Genomic DNA, 22,082 nt, shown 5'->3' on the forward strand with positions numbered 1-22,082 from the left:
ATTACACTACGGATGAAGCGCGTTCTCGTGCGTGTTTTGGCGGGGAGCGGTCGCGAGAGGCAGCATTTTTTTCCAGTCACACAGAAACTTCAGACAAAATAAACCTTTTTAAAATTACTTCCGATTTTTAAAATACACAAAAATATAACATGGACCAGTTTGCTGTCGAATTAAAAGGTAAATTTGAGGTAACAGGACGATATGTGGTACTATTCACTTCAATTCATATGAGACAAGCTATTATGTTTTTAATATGAGATGAGCTATTATGTTTTTTATTTTTTATAAAACAATTATTTATCTTAAGATATTTTAAGTAATATTAGTATAATAACTTATAATAATTTGAGTTTACCTTTTGATGAAGTGATTTATGTGTAGCTGTTTCGTGGTTTGACATTCCTTTCACAGACCTGTCAGAGAAACTCCTCCACAGACAGAGCCATTCAGACTTGGATGAAGTGATTGATTCCCTCTTCAAGGAGATTTTAACTCTAGAAGAAGCTGCAAAACTACAGGATCCACAGGTGTGGAAAACACACTTCTTTTGAAACCTACGGAAGCCCTCAGAGATCATGAAGCACTGTGTTTTGAAGTGATGACGTCTTTATCTTATGTTCTCGACATAAACATTTAACTTATATATGCTTTATTTCTTCTTTTACGATGACATCTTACATATAAATCAGGTAATTGTGGTTCCATATTTAATTAAAAAATGTTTTTGTAGCTGGAGGAAATCGCCATCCAGTTGTGGAACTGGGCTGTCACCAAACGTGTTGGGACTTCAATTACAGAAGAGCAGAAGGCCAAAGGTCTGTCCTTGTATTAGTCTTTTGTTAATATAAAGTTGTTTTTTTAAATAATAATAATAATAATAAATTCATTAATTAGGGCAAATAAATATAATTAATAATTATTTTACTTGTCTGTATATTAATGTATCTATTTAATACTGCAGGGGGTTTCATTCTGTGGTCTGGGAAATGCAAAAATGTTTGGGGAAAAAAATGTAATAAATTAAAAAAATTGCTAAATGTAGTTAATAAAATTTTAAACATGTTTAACTTAAACCTTTTATAGACACACAAATGAACATACTAGCAGGGGCAGACTTAACCAATAAGCAAGGTAAGCAGCTGCTCTGGGGCCCCGACCAATGCCAAGAAGCATATATTAATCATATAGCTTTTTATAAATTTTCTATCATATGTTGTAACTAGGCATGGGACGATAACCATTTTAAAGTATACTGTGGTTTGGAAAAGTCAAAGTTTTAAAACAGTCAACATTTTCTTTAATACCGTTCCTAACATATGTGTAAGATTTTTTTATTGAAACTAATGAAGACAGCAGAAGGCAATCATTTATTTGAAATATTTAGCCTGACATGTTTACTGTTGGGCGATGCAGTGGCGCAGTAGGTAGTGCTGTCACCTCACAGCAAGAAGGTCGCTGGTTCGAGCCTCGGCTGGGTCAGTTGGCATTTCTGTGTGGAGTTTGCATGTTTTCCCTGTGTTCGCTGTGTTTCCTCCGGGTGCTCCGGTTTCCCCCACAGTCCAAAGACATGCGGTACAGGTGAATTGGGAAGGCTAAATTGTCCGTAGTGTATGAGTGTGAGTGTGTATGGATGTTTCCCAGAGATGGGTTGCGGCTGGAAGGGCATTCGCTGCGTAAAACATATGCTGGATAAGTTGGCGGTTCATTCCACTGTGGCGACCCCGGATTAATAAAGGGACTAAGCCGAAAAGAGAATGAATGTTTACTGTTCCAAAATAATTTAAATGTTTCTCAAAATAAAATAAATTGTGTTCAAAAGGGGAAAAAAAGTTTTTGTTTTTACCCAGAAATTTAAAAAGAATATATTTTAGAGCAGTAATCACAATACCGTCAAACCATGATATTTTCATCCAAGGTTATCATATCGTCAGAATCTTATACCGTCCCATGCCTAGTTCTAACATCTCTATATAACCAAGAGTAGTGGGCTCTGTTGAAATAAAATAACATTGCCCACTGAAAGTTAACAGCTGCCGATTCACAAACAGCAATTATTTGTGAATTAAATTTGTTTAATTGTTTTTTTTTTATTCCTATAAAATCTATTCATAAAAATGGCTAATTTAGTATAAATAGTTGCAAATTAGTTAGTTAGAACGTGTTTTTTAATTTGTTAATGTATTACATTGAATTTTACATTAAAAAGATAAAGGTTCCGGTAAATTTTAAAATATATACAGTTGAAGTCAGATTTATTAGCCCCCTGAATTATCAGCCCCCAACCCCCCGTTCCCACCCCCCCCCCCCCATTTCTGTTTAACGGAGAGAAGATTTTTTCAACACATTTCTAAACATAATAATTTTAATAACTCATTTCTAATAACTGATTTATTTTATCTTTGCCATGATGACAGTAAATAATATTTTACTAGATATTTTTCAAGACACTTCTATACAGCTTAAAGTGACATTTAAAGGCTTAACTAGGTTAATTAGGTTAACTAGGCAAGTTAGGGTAATTAGGCAATTTTTGTATAACGATGTTTTTTTCTGTAGACAGTTGAAAAAAAAACATAGCTTAAAGGGGCTAATAATATTGACCTTAAAATGGTTTTTAAAAAAATTTAAACTACTTTTATTCTAGCCAAAATAAAACAAATAAGACTTTTACTACTTTTAAACATGCAGTTTATTTATAATATTAATAATAATCTACAGAGAAAAAAAATTCATAGAAAAAAAGAATGTTTTGAGTTTCAATATATATTCAGTATATATATATATATATATTTTTTTTTATTTAATGCCATGTCATCAACCAAGGCTATTTTCATGGCAAGAACATTTCAATAATAAATATACAATTAAAAACACCAAACAAATGACAACATAAAATAAATAAGATTTTTAGCGCTAATACTTGATAAAAATTCTAAAAAATTTTCCTGGTGTCATATCCCTAAAAATGTCCTTAAGAGAGTTAATTTCATTAAAAAAAAGTCTTTTGAAAACATTAAAAGCAGGACAGTCCAGTAGAACGTCTTTTACTGTAAGAGGAATTGTGCTGTACAAACACTGAGTAGGGTCTTCGTCTTTAGTGTCCCTAATTCTTGTCTAATACAACATCTGGTAAAAATCATCTGATCAAATCTAGTCTTAAAATGTCTTAAAACTCTGTTTGAGATTTCAGGTTGTGTTTCATACAATTTATTATTTTTCATTGCATCCCACTCCTCCTGCCACTTGTTTAAAATGTAAACATTAATAAAAAGGTCTCATCTCTGAAGGAGGAATTTGGCATTTGTTCACCACTTGTTTTAAAGCATCCTTGGCAGCCCCATCAGCTCCAACATGCTTTGCAAAATGATATAATAAAACTAGTTTTGTAGATGGTGAACTTCAGTTAAAATATTTTCAATGAAGGGATGATAATTTTTTTGAAGATTCCATCACTTAGAGGCATGATTTTGGGGTCTGTAAAAATGATATAGTTATTTTGTTGGACATTTTCTATATAACCCAGTGCTAAAAGTAAAGCACGGGATTGAGCTGTGAATATTGAGCATTCTTTAGGCAGACTGATTCCATAACATTGTTGTTCAACCACCATTACTGCAGCTACGCCATTTTCCACTTTTGAAACCATCTGAAAAAGTGTAGAGAATATTGGCTTCTAACATACTAGTATAAAGAAGACAAGCAATTGTAAAAAAAAAAAAAATTAAGAATTTAACGATAGTACAATAATTTTAGTATAAGTGAAGTTTCACAAACTAATTTCGAGAGGAGCACGTGATATGATTGACTACAGCTGATCCTCATTGCTAATCATTAGCTAGCCTATCAGATCATTCTAAAACTACTATAAATATCCTGCCTAAACTTCATTCCTTATCTTCGTTTTTGGAAACCCCCCCCCCCATCCTTCCCTTCTCCCTCCTCCTCTTTCATGATCGGGCAACACGGTGGCTCAGTGGTTAGCACTGCTGCCTCACAGTAAGAAGGCCACAGGTTCAAGTTGTAATTGAGCCAGTCGGCACTCCCTGCGTGGAGTTTGCTTGTTCTCCCTGTGTTTGCGTGGGTTTTCTCCAGGTCCTCCGGTTTCCTCCCACATTCTAAGAACATGTACATAAGTAAATCGTAATACAGTCACAAGCACTTAACGCATACATAGCAAAAGGGGGCACTCGAGAAACTCCTAAACTCGTATCCCTCCTAACGCTCATTGACCTTGGGCTCATCTATCTCCGAGCTCAGGGTTCTCTCCTGGGACAGCATGCCAAACCTGCTATCATAGTCGAGCATTATCTAAGTGTGAACTCTTGAAACATTATCAGATTAAATTAATTATGCAGAATGAGATTTAATAGATGCAGATTAGTTGAAAGAAAAAAACATTAAAAATTAATTATTATATAAATGTATATATATTTAATATTGTATAAGATGGGCTAATGTAATGTAATGTAACTACATAATTATCAAATAATATTTTGGACATTCATAACAACTTTTTACAGTACAATTTGTGACTTTTATACAAGAAACTATAGATTTTACATTTTAGGATAGGTTCATGGCATCTAAACAGTTAAAAACCCCTGTATTACTGTATTTGGGTGCCAATCAATCTGTCAGTTTTCTGACAGAGATATAGTTTATATCCTAGAATACAAACAAAAGAAAATGTTTAAGTGTATCCCCAGATGTTTACACAGATGTCAATTATTTAATAATACGCTACAAATTTGTTTAACTCTGTGCACATGTTTCAGTGCGTCATGTGGCATGCAGACTTCTGTATTCATGCGGGTCTGAGAACCCATCTGAGAGTATTGTGCGCAAGCAGATACTGGTTAGTAAATAACTATTTTCAGCAGTCTTGTTCATTAGCTTGTACTAATTTAACATTCACACATAAGTCAGTAATGAAGTGGTTGATGCACACTCGCAGTACATTTGTTTTTGTCCATCCCTTGTGCATGCTCTTTGCATATTTTACTGTTTATGACTGAAATCTGACGTCTTTGTTTCTCAGATGGCCAGTAAAACAGGGAGAACATGGCTTGATTGCAAAAACTCCAAATCTGCGGATGCTTTTTTGAGCATGGCTGTCAATGTACGTATGAATTCAAAGGAAAAAACAGACTGCAGGAATGGCAGAAAAAAAAAATATTTGTATATAATAAATAAATATATAATGCCATTGGGTAGTGGAACTTTGAAAAATACCCGTAATTATTTTTCACATTTTGGTAATGTACTTACTGTGAAGTGTTTTGGGTTTTCCAATAATATTAAAAAATTTGGTAACTCTCTGAACCCAGACCCCTCTTGTTGTAAATTTATTATTAATTTAATGCCTTTTCTGCCTAAATGAAAAAAAAATTCTAAGAAACTACCTTTTTATTTTCTGAAAATATTTTAATAATATGTGAACTAGGGCTGCACGATATTGGAAATAAAACGTACATTGCGACATTTTCTGCAGTTTAAATTTTCTGCAATTTATCATTTATATAATTAAAATAATAATTAATTCATGAATAATATTAGATTGATTGGGATGTATTTATAGGGGAGTGCGTTAATTATTCATTCATTCATTTTCCTTTCGGCTTAGTCCCTTTATTATTCAGGGGTTGCCACAGCGGAATGAACCACCAACTCATCCAGCATATGTTTAACGCAGTGAATGCCCTTCCGGCCGCAACTCAACACTGGGAAATACCCATACACACTCTTTCACACACATACACCACAGACAATTTAGTTTATTCAATTCACCTATAGCGCATGTCTTTGGACTGTGGGGGAAACTGGAGAACCCACATGAACACAGGGAGAACATGCAAACTCCACACAGAAATGCCAACTGACCCAGCCGAGGCTCGAACCAGCGACCTTCATGCTGTGAGGTGACATCGCTACCCACTGCGCCACCGCACTGTCTAAAATAAAATTGTTTAAATAATTAAATTTGATTGTTTAAATAATTGCTTAAATAATTAAATATTAATATTTGTTAGTTTTGTGCCCAAATTCTTTAAATTTGCTTAAAATATTTTGCACAGCCCTTAAAAACACAAACAATTGATAAACTTCCACTCTATTATGGATAAACTGAAATGACCCTAAAATTCTCATGTGTTCTGAACTGGTCAACTATTATCCTGACTCCACATTGCACGCCCTGCGATGTGACTATTGCGTATTTCACACATCGTGATACAGTATCAATGCTAAAAGGATATTTTGTGCAGCCCTGATGTGAACTGCTTAAAACTCTTTGGTGTAAATCTTTTAAACTTGTATAATTTTCTGTTATTGATTTATGTAACCCTCTTTGTCTTTGTTCATATTGTGTCTTTGTAAATGTTTTTTCTTGCATAATTAAAAAAACATCACAATAATATTGACTACTAAAATCTGAACTAGAAACTACAAATATGCTACTTTTACAGAGCTTGGAGATTCTTTACAGCAGACTAACGTCTCATGGAGATACAGAAGACATGAACACACCAAAGGGCGACATAGAGAAAGACCTGTTGCGGGTTTTGTCTTATCAGGCTGAATCTGTTAGTAGAGATTGCTTAGCATGTGTAAAATGTGTGCACTTTTAATATGCAAGATATTTTTTGTGTTGTGCTTTAATAGGCAGTTTCTCAAGAGCAACACCAAGTGGCAGTGTCATGCATACAGCGATGTAAAGAAATCCTTCTACGCCTCCCTAAAGAGGTGGACAGAGTGGTGCCATTGATTTATTCTGATATAAGAGAGAGAGAAAATGTATAGTATAAATGGAAATAATGCTGTCTTTGTGAAATCTTGTTTAGACTGGCTATCTCTCTCTCATCTGTTACAACTTTGGGGTTGACACTTACAGTCAGGGAAAGCATGAAGAGAGCACATTTTGGCTTAGGTAAGGATCTCTGTAAAAATATAGTTAAATATACTACCTTTCAAAGTTTGGGCTTGGCAGAACATTATGTTTTTGAAATAAGACTTCTGCACACCAAAGATACAATTATTTGATCAATTACAGTCAAATGTATTCATTTTCCTTTGGCTTAGTCTCTTTATTTATCAGGGGACGCTATAGCGGAATGAACAGTTAACTTTTCCAGCATATGTTTTACACAGCGGATGCCCTTCCAGCTGCAACCCAGTACTGGGAAACATCCAAATACTCTCATTCGCACACATACTCTACGGTCAATCTAGTTTATTGAATTCACCTATACCACATGTCTTTGGACTGTGGGGGAAACCAGAGCACCAGGAGGAAACCCACGCAAACATGGGGTGAACATGCAAACCCCACACAGAAATGTCAACAGACCCAGCCGGGACTCAAACCAGCGACCTTCTTGCTGTGAGGTGACAGTGCTAACCACTGAGCCACCATGTCACCCTATTTAAATAAACATTTTTTTATGTTTCTGTGGAAGCTGTGATATATGTTTTCATGAAGATTATTTCAATAGAAAGTTCAAAACAACAGCATTTATTTAAACTGAAGTATTTTATAACTCTTTAATTGTCTTTGCTGTCACGTCATTAATTTAATTACTCCTTTTTAAATATAAGTATTAAAAAGGTCTTCCAAAAAAAAACCCTCTACCTGACCCAAAACTTTTGTGCAATATTGCCACAATATCAGTATAAATATCATAAGTATTTGCACTATTAAGACATTTTTCCTTGTTTTGAGTTTTTTTCTGTTTAACACATTTTCTTAATCTGCATTGCAGCCAAAGTTATGATATAGGGAAGATGAACATGAAGTATTCACCAGGATCAGAGATGCAAGTAAGAAACAATAGATGTGACTGAAATTAATAGACTTGGTGGAATTGGAGTTTTCTGATTTAAGTTTTATATTATCAGAATAATTCTGTGTATAATAGTCTAAAGTTCAAATTATTTTTTTTTACACCTGTCTGTTTATTTCCATGCTTAAATAAGTTTTTGAATCTCAGATATACCTTGTGGTCTTAGACTGTTTTTGCATTAAATGAATGCGGTGTCTAATTTCTCATTGTTCCAGGCCAAAGTCTTAAGACTTCTTGCAACAGTTTATTTGGAGTGGGACCATCAGAAGTATCAAGAAAAAGCTCTTCAGGCTGTAAGCTTGGCAAATAAGGTAAAGTATCCCTAGTGCAACCATTTTCTATTAAAGTAGACGTTCGGATTAAACTGTAGCACAACTTTGTTTTATCATGTTTATTTTTTCAGGAGCACATGCAGTTGTCAGGCCTTTACTTGAAGATCCGTATCCTAGGGAAAGGCTGTAGCCCAGATGAAGCTGTAAAATCCGGTGAGCCATGTTATTTCACTAAACAAAAAGGTTTTCTTCTCCACAAATGTTATCCTTTCTTAACATGTTGCTTTTCTTGTCCTGTCAGGACTGTCAGAGCTGCTGGACTTTGAGGTTCCACTGGAAGTGTGTTTGAGCACAGTAAAACTGCTTATAGAAGAGAACAGGTATGACCTTTCATCTTTCTAAACAAGCACAAAAACATCCTGAGATCTGTAGTTGAAAGAGACCTTACAGAGGCACTGACATGTTGTTTCAGGGAGGCTCTGGCCTTTGACTTCCTGAAGCGAGTGTGTCAGCATTTTGAGTCGTCTCCTGAACTGGGCTCTGCTCTGCTCATGCATATAGAGCTGCTGGCCAAGCAGAAGATTGAGGATGCTATTACTGGTGCTCAAAACTGAATATTTTGTTATACTGTGAAGCAACTGAGCCATTGTTATTCTATAGTTTTAACCAAGAATGCATTTCATGTCATTATATGAAACATGTAACCCTTTACACAACCTGCAAACCTTTTTCTGTGTTCAAAAAGTCATAGTGCTCCCATAAAACTTGACATAAAGAAATACATCACAGCATGTTTTTGTCTGTTATCAAAAATTGACATTACCGAGACAACAAAACATGTCATAAATCTGTCATAAACATGATTGTCATAAAGTTGTTATAAGTGCGTCATGAATTTTATTACAGCGTCATAATTATTTTTTACCTCAACTACAGTGGTACAAGCGGAGCTTGTCGTTAAAATGTCATTAAATATTAATGACGCTGTTAAAACTTATTTAATGAGACATTTTATTGACAAATACAATTTGTTTCACTGAAAACATGTTCAGAAAAACATTCATGACAATTATAATGCTTCATGATAATCATGTTTTATGACAAGTTATTTAGTCTTGGTAATGTTGCCATGACAAAGATGAAGACTGGTAGTGATGTATTTGTTTGTCAAGCTGTCATAACAAATCTTTGAATTTAAAATGGCATAACTGAGCAAATGACACTTAACAACAGTTGTCATAAGCATGCATAAGATCTCACATTCACAACGTGTGTTCTGTCATAATGTTTATGAACACTACTTCAAGTAAAGTGTTACCGCTTCTTGTTTTCTAGGACATTACACTGGAAAACAACTAGCACCACAGACTCTTTCATCGCTGCATCTTCTTCTCTGGGATAGAGCTTCCAAAAACTTTGAAGTATTACATACAGTTTAACATGTTTAAAATCTACACTTTGTGATACCCATGCATTTATTCACTTTCTTTAATTACAATTTGATTTTTACCTATAAAAAATCCTGATAATATTACTATTACAATTTAAATAATGTTATTCACACTACTACAGTAGCTTTTGTAAAGATATACATGTATTTACTGTCACTTTTGATCATTTTAATGCATTCTTACTACATGAAAATATGAATTTCTTTAAGAAAATTACTGAACAAACTTTTAGATAATAATTAGGCTAAAAGTGCAAGCATTCTTCCCACAAACATGTAATTGTGTATACTGTATACTTTTTCTTATATAGTACGCAAGTACAGTATAGCTTGTTATTTTGAGCACTGGGAGACAGTTCTGTCATGCTTGCTTGTTTTTTGAACAGGCCAAGAACTTCTCAGAAGCACTGCAGTGGTATAACTACTCACTGAGCTTCTACAAAGCAGGTGAGCTGGATCCCAACCTGGCTAAACTACAGAGAAACCGATCCTCTTGTTTTCTGCACTTACAACAACTAGATAAGGTAGTTGGCAAAACAATTTAGGTTGCATTATTTAGGCTATACCGTATATACATACATAAATATGTTTGTAACATTACTGATATTTTGTTGAAGGCCAAAGAGGCTGTGGAAGAGGCAGCAAGGATTGATTCAACCAATATTTTTACACAGTTTAACATCTACAAGATTGCTATTTTGGAAAACAATGCTGAGACAGGTAATGGAGATGATGTGAAGCAACACTGGGGTCACAGGTTTCTGACTGGACAATACCCAGGGTTCAAATGATCATGCAAAATATCTGAGTTTTATCAGGAAATAGCTTTAAAACCATTGTTCAAAAGTTTGGGGCCATTTTTTTCTTTTTTGGTAAGAAATAATACCAAAACATTAAGCAGCACTTTTTTGCAGTATTGATAATAATAATTTGAGCATATTCATCACAGTCAGCATATCTACAAGATTTCTGAGGGAAGGATCATGTGACTCTGAAGACTGGGCTCCTAAACAATTAATTTTCCTGTCACAACAATAAATCATATTTGAAAAATTGACCCCAAACATTTGAAAGAGAAATTGAAATCAGCCCCAGAAATCCCTTTAAAAATGTTTTTTAAAAGTGAACATTGTCTTTGGTGTGTTTTTAAGCTGCTGCGGCTCTGGTAGGGATTGGCGTTCTGGCTAAAGCTCCAGTCAGCAGCGGGGATAGGCTTCTTGTGACTGAGAACGCAGCAGCAAACCTCCTCAGCCTGGCAGCACAGATCGCCCTTGAGGTTCGTCATATTAAACCATATTCAATTCTTCTGAATATTTATCCTGTTTATTTCAAATCAATAAATGGCCTAGTGGAAGGTTTGGGGGGGGGGGGGGGGGGGGGGGGGCAATTAGCAATGCTGCATAATTGCTACTTTGTCTGAAGTACTTTTTAAAATCACAGTGACTTTTTACTGCAGCATGAGCAACAGGAAACAGCCATTAAAGCCCTGGAGACTCTGTGTGAACACTCAGAAGATGTTCCTCAAACCCTCACTGCTTTGAGGTCAGTCACACATTTACTGTAACCTTTGACCTTGAGCTTTACACTATAATTTTTTACATCAGTGTTCTGGTTCCCATTTGGTAAGCTGAGTGGTTAGCTGAGACAATACTTTTAATGGGGCATACTATGTAACAAAATCAATGCGTAAAGTATTAATAAAATGAAATAAAAGCTTGTGGAATAGCACTAACTGAAAAAATAATACGTTGAATTAACAAGTGCTTGCATTTCAATGACAAGAATTGCCAGGGTTTGTAATTTTAAGTCCTGAAATTAAGCATAGCTGTTTATTTAAGCTGTGAATATTTCAATTCAAAACACATTTTCATACTTAAATTCAATACTTCATTTTCAACTTCCAGATTTCACCTCCAAAATATTCAGTTCTGTTTAAAGCAATAAATTGTTTAAAGCAGTAGAATGCAGACTGACCATTTCCAGAGATCTGCTGTTTTTTATCAGCAGGTGAGATGCAGCAATTTAAGATTTCGATCCGCAATCTTTTGCTTTTCCTGCAGTTCCCGGATGTAATGTTGAATTTTAACAACCAAATTTGAACCGCTGAATTTATGGAAGTGAATTTTTGAAATAAAATAAAATTAACTGAAAATTGCCTTTTTTTCATATTATACTTCGCATTTTTAAACAGAACTGAATATTTTGGAGGTGAAATCTGGAAGTTGAATATGAAGTATTGAATTTAAGTATGAAAATGTGTTTTAAATTAAAATATTCACAGCTTAAATAAACAGCTATGTTATATTTCAGGACCTAAAATGGCGAACCCTCACAATTCAAGTCACTGAAATGCAAGCACTTGTTAATTCAACGTATTTTTTTTTTCAGTTAGTGCCATTCAACAAGCTATTTATTTTAATACTTTTGGCATTGATTTTGTTCCATAGCATTCATTGTGATGCACGAGTAGTGTTGAATAATTCCATGTTATGTGGCTAACAATTGAGCAAAAGAAGCAAGGGAATAAAAAGGATGTGAATGGCAAGTATGATTTATCATAATCGGTTTTGGTACAGCATAGTAAACTCTGCAAAACGTATTATAACTCGGCCCATACAAATAATTTATTATCTTTTAGAGTTGTTTAAAGGGATAGTTCGCCCAAAAATGAAAATCCTGCTATCATTTGAACAACTTGTTCAAATCCTGTTAGAGTTTCTTTCTTCTGTTAAACACAAAAGGAAGATATACTGAAGAATTGTAGAAAAAACAGCCATTGACTTGTTTAGTATATATATATTTTTTGTGTTCTACAGAAGAAAAAACTTATAAAATAGTAGAACCACTTGAGTGAGAGTAAATGGTGAGGAAATTTTCATTCTGTGTGAACTATCCCTTTAATAACATTCGATTCCATCATGAGCAATTATGAGCGTTTCCTCTGCAAAAGTAGACAAGCTCGAATTTAGACCCTGTTTACACCTGTATTTAGAGTTATTCACAAGAGGGTTTGTGCTGGCTCAAGCTGTTTGTAAATCTGGGCCAATGTTTTTTCAGGTGTTTAGTGCGACTTGCTCTTTCAACACTGGAAAACATCAGCGAGGAAAACAGGTTAGTAGATCAGTGGTACAGAAATTCTGACAAACTCAGCATCTCCCTTTGTCTCACTCCATCTATTTCTAAAACAGGAATTCCAACTTGGATATACTCTTGTCATACTTAAAAACAGGTAGGTTAATTTGTCTTTACACTATGCTGTTTTATCTCTGCCCTGATTTATGCATACTGTATCTGAATTTACAGCTCTTCAGAAATTATCACAAGTCTGCCATGTTCCTGGTCAGAGAGCAAAGCAGCGTTCAGAAGATGCTAACTGGTTCAGGAGAATTGGTGCTCTTTTTTTGAACCTCCAACTGTTTGAGGAACATTTGTCTATTGGTAGTTCAGTTTGATTGAATCAGATGTGTTGTAATTTGGCCGTCTTTCTGACTCTCAGCATGGAACTCTGCCCTTCAGTGTGAGCACAGTCCTGTTCGGATGAAGGATTTCTTTCTTCTCTCATTTCAAGTAAGTTAGGATATAGTCCCTCATAATCCGTGCGTATACCTTTATACACTGCCTGACAAAAGCCTTGTCGTCTATCCCAGTTGTAGGGGCAAAAAATAATAACTTGACTTCTAGATGATCATTTGGAAAAGTGTTAGAAGGTAGATTTGTCCGATGAATCATCAGTTAAACTGCATCCAATAGGTCTTCTGCAGTATTTGTGATGATTGTGAACCTCCGTGGACCCAAGATTCTCACAGAAATCAGACAAGTTTGTGGAAGGAAAAATTATGGTTTGGGGTTACATTCAGTATGGGGACGGGTGAGAGATCTGCAGAGTGGATGGCAACATCAACAGCCTGAGGTATCAAGACATTTGTGCTGCCCATTACATTACAAACCTCAGGAGAGGGCAAACTCTCGTTATCATATTTCACATCAAAGTTCCTGAAAACAAAGAATGTCAAGGTGCTCCAGGATTGGCCAGCCCAGTCACCAGACATGAACATTATTTAGCATGTCTGGGGTAAGATGGAGGAGGCATTGAAGATGAATCCAAAGAATCATGATGAACTCTGGGAGTCCTGCAAGAACGCTTTCTTTGCCATTCCAGATGACTTTATTAATCAGTTATTTGAGTCATTGCAGAGATGTATGGATACAGTCCTCCAAGCTCATGGGAGTCATACACAATATTAATTCTGTTTCCACTGCACCATGACTTTAAATTATATACTGTACATTATTTCTGTTAAGTGACAAGACTTTTGTCTAAGCAAAGTCAGACCTTACTGTCCTTTTGGTAAAATAAGTGTAATCTAGAGGCCTTTGCCTTTCATATAAGCCAATTCTGATACCAAATGATCAACTAGAACTAAAGTTATTATTTGTTGTTGCAAAAACTTGGATAGGCAACAAGACTTTTGTCAGGTAGTGTACAAGAAACCCAGGGTATGTGTACAGTGAACAACAGATTTCTATTATCAGCATAGAGTGCACATACTGTACATGTGTAGGATGTTCACATATGCACATAATTATGTACTTAAAATGCCACCCAGGCCATCGTTTCACAATTAAAAAGAAACAATATAGTTCTGAAGACTGCAAAGTCAGGATGCTGAGGTTAAAACGTTTGTGCAAGGAGCTTAAAATCACCATGGAATTTAAATGAGCTCTTCTTATTTGTATATTGATATAGTAGTGCTTGATATAAATGAAGTTTCTGCGCACTTCATTATTTTGTAAAAATCATTTGCCTTCATAATCAAATACCATAAACTTCCATGCCCTCTCAAAGTGACTTTTCTTCACTTCTGGTCACAGGGAATGCCATTCGTGTCTCATGTATGCCCTGCTTTCATCCATTCAGCAATGTTCCTTCATTTTCTTAGCAATGCCCATCTTGCAATGATCCTATTGGTTCACAATGGATGTAATCATGCATAGCCCTACATTTTTTCTTCTCATTCATTTCATTACTGTATCAATTGCATGTACATCACGATATGGGAAAAAGGACAATCTTAAGTTCTGTTTCATAGCGGCTTTAAATGATATTTACAAAGACATTTTATAATGTATTAGCAAAAATGTATCTTTTAGTGTGCAAGTTAGTTGCTAATATATGGAGTATATTCTCCAGACACTTTACACTTATTATACAACTGCTGAAAAAGGCAAATTGTAATCAGCCAATCACATGGCAGCAACTCAATACATTGAAGGCATGTATTCATTTAGCATGCTGGAAGTGATGTAGTAGTGTGAGGATTTTCTTGCCACACCCTTTAGCACTAATCATTGAGCATTGTATACAAACCCACAACTTACCTGTGTATTGTTGCAGACCACATCCATCTCGTTATGACCAGTTCATTCATCTTGTGATGGCTACTTCCAGCAGGATGACACACCTAGTAACTGTATGCTAGGTCATACTCGTGCTAACGGCAATCCACATGCTGATACTGCAGCTTTAGTAAGGTTTACTTACTGTGATCGTGTGATGTGCAGCTTTCACAACTGTGTGCTCCTGACCGAGCTGTGCTGATGGGGCAGAAGACGTGCCTGCTGATGTCTGCTGCCGCCTCTCTGGAGATCTGCAGGAGCTCTGATCACACTGAGCAACAGGTGCTTCACTTCACTCACTCATAGCACTTCATCATCTTCACCTGACTAATCAATCAACAGAAGCCAAGAGGCGTAATGCATAATAATGTTGCTGTTTTGTAAATTACTAAGTGAAATTTATCTAAAAATCTAAAAAGAAATGTATATTTATTTTATAAAACAATTGAGACCTCAGGTTGCAATATTAAAACAGTATTTTTATAGATTTAATATGTACATAAACAATAAGATTGGGTTTTATGGTGGCGCAGAGGGTAGCATGATTACCTCACAGCAAGAAGGTCGCTGATTCGAGCCTTGGCTGGGTCAATTGGCATTTCTGTGTGGAGTTTGCATGTTCTCCCCGTGTTGGTGTGGGTTTCCTTCAGGTGCTCCAGTTTCCCCCAGAGTCCAATGACATTCGCTATAGGTAAATTGGGTAAGCTAAATTGTCCGTAGTGTATGAGTGTGAATAAGAGTGTATGGGTGTTTCCCAGTGATGGGTTGCAGCTGGAAGGGCATCTGCTGTGTAAAACATGTGCTGGATAAATTGGCGGTTCATTCCACTGTGGCGACCCCAGATTAATAAAGGGACCAAGCCGAAAAGAAAATGAATGAATGAAACAATAAGATTGGGTTTGATAAATCATGGTCCTCAACGTTTATGGATTACTTTCTTCTTCATTCATTCATTTATTCATTTCCCTTCGGCTTAGTCCCTTTAATAATCAGGGATCGCCACATCGCAATGAACCGCCAACTTATCCAGTATTTTTACACAGCAAATGCCCTTCCAGATGCAACCCAGTACTGGGAAACATCTATACACACTCATTCACACACACACACAATACGGCCAATTTACCTATAGTGCATGTCTTTGGACTGTGGGGGAAACCAGAGCCCCCGGAGGAAACCCACGCCAACACAGGGAGAACATGCAAACTCCACACAGAAAAGCCAACTGACTTAGCCGGGACTCAAACCAGCGACCTTCTTGCTGTGAGGCGACAGTGCTAACCACTGAGCCACTGTGTCATCTTACTTTCTTCTTTTTAAACAAAATATACTGAAGAATGTTGTGAAAAAAGCAACCATTTACATCCATAGTGGGAATTAAAATACTATGGGAGTCAATGGCTGTTTTTTCCCAACATTCTTCAGTATATCTTCCTTTGTGTTCAATGGAGGATGTGTTGTAACTATCCCTGCATGGGATAAACTCTCTCCTATTTCAGTTTTCACTTGTTCATGCAGTTAACCAGCAGAGGGCGCAGTTTAAAATGTCTCCTTTGCTTTCAGACTGAGCTGCTGACCCAGACTCTAGAAAACATCCAACTCTGTAAAGAGATCTGGACCACCATCAAAACATCAGGTGCATTTACTGCTTCTATTATTTTACGTATGCAAAATTAACTTCTACCTGCTTCTCCAAATTAACAAGGACCATAATCACCTTTTTGGCACGTTGTTTCCTCATTAGGCATTTCTTCTCAAGACAAAACAGACTCATTATTGCTGCTCTATGAGTTTGAGGCTCGGGCCAAATTAAATGATCCAAAACTGGAGACTGTGCTTGAATCAGTTTTGGAGCTGGATAACATCGAGACCAAGCTGTTAGAAGTGATCGCAGGTCAGCTTCTCAAGTCATAACCCTCTAATACAATGGTCTCAAACTCAATTCCTGGAGGGCCGCAGCTCTGCATAGTTTAGCTCAAACCACCTCCAAATCACACCAGCTTAACAGTCTCTAGTAGTCTCGAACATCTTGATTAGTTGGATCAGGTGTGTTTGATTAGGGTTGGAGCAAAACTGTGCAGAGCTGCGGCCCTCCTGGATTCGAGTTTGAGACCTATGCTCTAATGGATGATGAAATATTGCCTTTATGAATGGATATACTCTATTCAAAAGTGTGGAGTTGTTTTTGTTTTAATTCATTCATTTTCTTTAAGTTACGTCTCTGATTTATTAGAGGTCGGCACAATAGAATGAACAACCAACTATTCCAGCATATGTTTTACACAGCGGCAAGTACTGGGAAACACCCATACACCCTTACATTCACATACGCACTCATACACTACGGTCAGTTTTGTTCACCCAATTCACCTGTAGCGCATGTCTTTAGACCAGAGATGCCCAAACTAAATTGGCCCATGATAACCTGTGATTTGGCCCACCGTCCCATCTAAGCAGAGAGTAAGACTGATGGGCAGGGCTGGGGTCTTTTACAGAGATCGTCTAATTTAATGTAAGCTTTTTAGTTTGTTTTTATTGCTGAGCTACAAAAAAGCAAACTGAATTGAATTGTTGTAACTGAATCAGATTTTAAAAAATATAAATACTGACACTCATCGGATACAGGACAACACAGAAGACTTTGGCGAGCAAATCAAGGTAAAAACAGGTGCAGCATGACTACTGTAATAACTCGCAATTAAAAATATATACACTACATTAGTTAATATAAATCAATGTTTTCTTGTTATATTTAAATATTAAATAAATTAGAAAATTACCCATTGCAGCTTTAATGCAATAGAGTTTGGAATATTTACGTTTGGCCCAACACCCTAAATCAAATTTGGTTGTTGGCCCTTCATAAGAAAAAGTTTGGGCACCCCTGTTTTAGGCTGTGAGGGAAATTGGAGCACCCGGAGGAAACCCACATGAACATAAGGAGAACATGCAAACTCCACACAGTTAATTGAAATATTTCAAATACTGTATATATGTGCTGTTATTTTGAGGGGGCGTCACAGTGGTGCAGTTGGTAACAAAATTGCCTTACAGCAAGCAGGTCGTTGGTTCGAGCCTCGGCTTGGTCAGTTGGTGTTTCTGTGTGGAGCTCTGGTTTCCCTTACAAGTCCAAAGACATGCGGTACAGGTGAATTGGATAAGCTGAATTGTCCGTATTGTATGGGTGTCCATGAGTGTATGGATGTTTCCCAGTGATGGGTTGCAGCTGGAAGGACTTCTGCGTAAAACATATGCTGGATAAGTTGTCGGTTCATTCCGCTGTGGCGACCCCTAATTAATAAAGGAACTAAGCCAAAAAGAAAATGAATGAATGGTATTTTGAGGCATTCAAGCAGCCTTGGTGAGTAAATCTAACGGCTTTCAAAAAAGTGAATAAGAGCAACCCCAAACTTTGGAGCAGTTGTGTACAACAGTGATTCCCAATGTGGATGCCGGGACCCCCCGGTGGGTCGCTTGGTGATTTCCAAAAATCACATTCATTGTTATTAAACTATTAGAATTACCATCTTTTAATCATAACCTACTGAAGAACAAAACAGTAGCTACTAGTTACATAAAAAAACCATGATCAGCGCCAATAGCCTAGTGGTTAAGTGCGCTCACATATGGTTCACGCCTGGTGACCCGGGTACGATTCCCAGCTCAAGGTCCTTTGCTGATCCTTCCCCTCTCTCTGCTTCCAATGATTCTCTGTATTATTTTATCCATTAAAGGTTAAAAATCCTAAAAAATTATTATAAAAAAACAACATGCAAATAAAAATCCATCAGCCTAACATTTTTTGCGACCTCTGGGGCGATTACGTTATATTAAACACACAGCACATTGATTTTATGGCACCAGGTTAAACTTTCTGACACCTTTACGGCCCTCACGTACATTAAAAATAAACACAGGCCACAAATGAACATGGAGGATGGTCTCAGAGTGGTGTTCTTCAAAATTAAATGATGAATAGACTTGGGTCTACTGGTATGTGTGCACCAGTGTGTAAGATTTATATATCCATAACCACCTCAGAGGATATTGGGGGTCACGAGTCACTGGCAGTGTAATTTTGGGGGTTACGGGCTAAAAAGTTTGGGAACCCCTGGTGTACAAAATGGCAGATTCTGATCTGATAGTTCTGCTCTTTGTGTCTACAGTGCTGGCGATGGAACCCCCAGCCCATTACCCTGTTCTTTGTAAGAAAGCACTGAAGATTGCTCTGTCTCTGCACAGAAAACAACCACAGGTGGACCTCACACGCTGCAGGTCAGACGAGCCCAGTGTTTGCTACTTACACAATGACACATAACAAAAGAGATTAAACTGTTCCTCATGTGACACACACCTTATACTGTGTGTGTGTGTGTGTTAGTAACTGTTTACACAGCCTGATTCAGCTGAGCCTGCCGAACGGTGTGTCCGAGGTGCAGCCTTGCGTGTTGGAGGAAGTGTGGGGCTACTATGAGGAAGCTCTTTCCCTCATAGCAACCGCAGTGAGTTGGTTACGGTGACTCAGCAGGCATCACACACGACCCACTGCAGCTCAGCCCCGCAATTATCCCCATCTTTGAAAGAATCTCCTGTTTCTGTCAATGGGCTTTTAGTTATGCCTCAGTTAGCAGATGCTCCATTCACCAGCCTCTTCCTGCCAATTTGGATGCTAATTTGAAGATCTCGCCTGTATCTTTTATCTTGGACTAGCGTTGCAGAAAACTTGCATAAGCATCAGGCTGCTATTCTCAATTCGTGACCTTCAAGACACCATCGATATTGAATAGCATTATATAATTCTGCAGCTATAATTACAGCATTTAGACCAAACCATTCCTCCATCATATCTCTTTTCTATCACAGACCGAGGACTTTCCAGAGCTGGAGATCCTGTGGCTGCTGACCCGAGCGTGGAATACAGGAATCCTGCTCTACAGTCTGGCCCAATACCCTGAAGCGGAGAGGTGGTGTGGGCTGGGAATGAGCTTCCTGAGTTATCTGGGCTCTCTGCAGGACAGCTATCAAACTCAGGTATGAGTCTCTCGCTGTACAACCGTTTAAGCACTCAGCACAAGGTGGCACATTTCACTGGCACAATCCCAAATGCCACACTTCACCTGTCTAAACCTGCTCCTGGCAGAGTTTACCTCCAACCATAAATAAAAACCTGAGTCGGGGTCATTACAACTTAAAGGCCAGTGTGTTGGAGTTAAACTCTGCAGGATGTTGGCCTTCCAGGAGCCATGCATTCATCATTTTATCTTCCACAAAGGTGCTCACAAGTGCCCATATACACTGCTATGTGCCCTTAAAGATATAGTTCACCCAAAAATGAAATTAACTCACCGCTTACTCTGTCTCAAGAGGTTCCAAACCTTTATGAGTCAGTCCTTTTTCTGTCAAACACAAAATAAGATATTTCGAAAAACGTTAGAAACCTTATAGGTTTTAGTTTTAAAGCGGTGTTTTAGAATAAAATTGACCTACATCCACACTGGCGTTTCACCTAGCGTTTCTGAACAGCTCTGTCCACACTACACCGTTGAAAACATACATCACGGTACCACACACACTCTGATCTCGCTATAGATGTTAAACGTGATATTTAATTCATCATGTTGTCTCTATCTAACACCTCTTTGGTCTTTTGAATCTATTACTTGCTCTCAGGTAACGTGTTTTGGCTGAGTGTAATGATTAGTTATTAATTTATCTAACTGCGTACACTGATTCTGCATATTGACTGATTGCTTGCATTTATTTCTTATAATGTATAAACTTTTTGTACATTATACTTTTATAATGGCCATTATTGATTATTATAACTGATATTCAGCAAAAGAGAGGGTATGTTTCATATTTTTCGATAAACTGAAAGGAGGCAGTAATGTTATGGGCTCCTTTTTATTATAAATATGCATACAGTGAAGATGACGGTCATATAAATATGTAGCTACATGACGACTCAACATTTTTGGTGTCTGTTAAGTTGCTAATATCAAAATGATAATAGGCAGTTCCTTATATCATGTTTTCGTTTTATTGTTAAGAAAGTGAAACAACGTAGCCAGGGTAATGTGAATGAGGTTATAAAGTACACTGTTTCCTTTGAACATTTACTCGGTGTCCTCGGAGTTTGTTTTCCATATCAAACTTACGAAGTTAGAAGGAAAGGATGCAAGACTAAATATTGTATAGGCTACTAAATATTGAGGAAAAGCTCCAATCAGACAGGCGAATGTCTGCAGCAATGCCTTCATCTTCAGATGTCTCCGTTTTCCCCCATCCACACAGACATGGAGCAGCAGCGCTTTAAAAAATAATTTTCCAAATCGCTGTTTTCAGGGGCTAGTGTGGACGAAACCGTACCAAAACTTATACATTTTAAAACTAAAACGTATTAGTGTAAACAGGGTCTTCGAAAAATTCACAATTTGGGTGAACTGTCCCTTTAATTGGTACTTTTATCTGATCATCAAAGCAGCTTTAAGTCATGTGCAGGCTCCAGAGAAAGCCAGAGCAAGAGTTTCGGGTCACAGTTGGGATTGGGCCATTTTTGCTTCATACTCCTCTTAAAAGAAGCTTTTTCGCCCCCTCAGTGGGTGATTTGATTAGAGCAGAGAGGGTGGTTTTAGCCATGTGGGTAGAAAGTTTTTTGCTGTAGAGAAGTTTAGTTCAGCCAGTCGAGTTTGGCAGGGATTAATTCATCCTGAGTTCTAGGAATTCACAAGATAATATTCATTAAAACGGTTTTGTTCATGCGGTTTGGTAAAAGACAAGGCGGCAAGGTGTGAATAAAATAGCTGAAATGTGTCTCCCCAGATGGCTGGTCTGTACAGTGAGGTGTTGGACAGGCTGGATAAAGCCAAGAAGAATCTTATTATTGAGGAATAAATGATGGCGGCTTCAGTCGCAGATGGAGATCTCAGGTCTGACGGCACGTGTTTAATATGTAGTGTGAATTTCTCCGAGATGCTAAGAGATGTACAATTCTTCCGAGGGTTTGTTTGCACAGTTATAAAACGGTTCCAAAAGTTGCATTAATTTAATCTGAAATCCTTAATTGGCAGTATTATTTTATTACCTGTCATCTGCTTATCTGTTTGAGCTGTCCTGGGTTGAAAC

General features: G+C 37.1%; 1 protein-coding gene across 1 annotated transcript; it reads left to right on the top strand.

Annotated features, from left to right (window-relative positions):
- The first annotated feature begins 149 nt into the window (after positions 1–149).
- Positions 150–21,960, top strand: tex11 (testis expressed 11). Its single transcript, XM_056471862.1, has 29 exons — positions 150–177; positions 412–527; positions 731–815; positions 4,776–4,855; positions 5,039–5,119; positions 6,465–6,581; positions 6,661–6,741; positions 6,840–6,925; positions 7,758–7,815; positions 8,054–8,149; positions 8,242–8,323; positions 8,412–8,490; positions 8,583–8,710; positions 9,446–9,531; positions 9,947–10,084; positions 10,178–10,280; positions 10,712–10,836; positions 11,017–11,102; positions 12,618–12,671; positions 12,749–12,789; positions 12,864–12,950; positions 13,057–13,127; positions 15,123–15,239; positions 16,521–16,593; positions 16,702–16,851; positions 19,124–19,232; positions 19,339–19,459; positions 19,821–19,988; positions 21,780–21,960. The coding sequence occupies exons 1-29, from the start codon at positions 150–152 to the stop codon at positions 21,849–21,851; spliced, it is 2,718 nt and encodes a 905-aa protein (XP_056327837.1). The 3' UTR covers positions 21,852–21,960.
- Positions 21,961–22,082: the final 122 nt, after the last annotated feature.

Source organism: Danio aesculapii, chromosome 14, assembly GCF_903798145.1.
Source record: "Danio aesculapii chromosome 14, fDanAes4.1, whole genome shotgun sequence".
Lineage (NCBI taxonomy): Eukaryota > Metazoa > Chordata > Actinopteri > Cypriniformes > Danionidae > Danio > Danio aesculapii.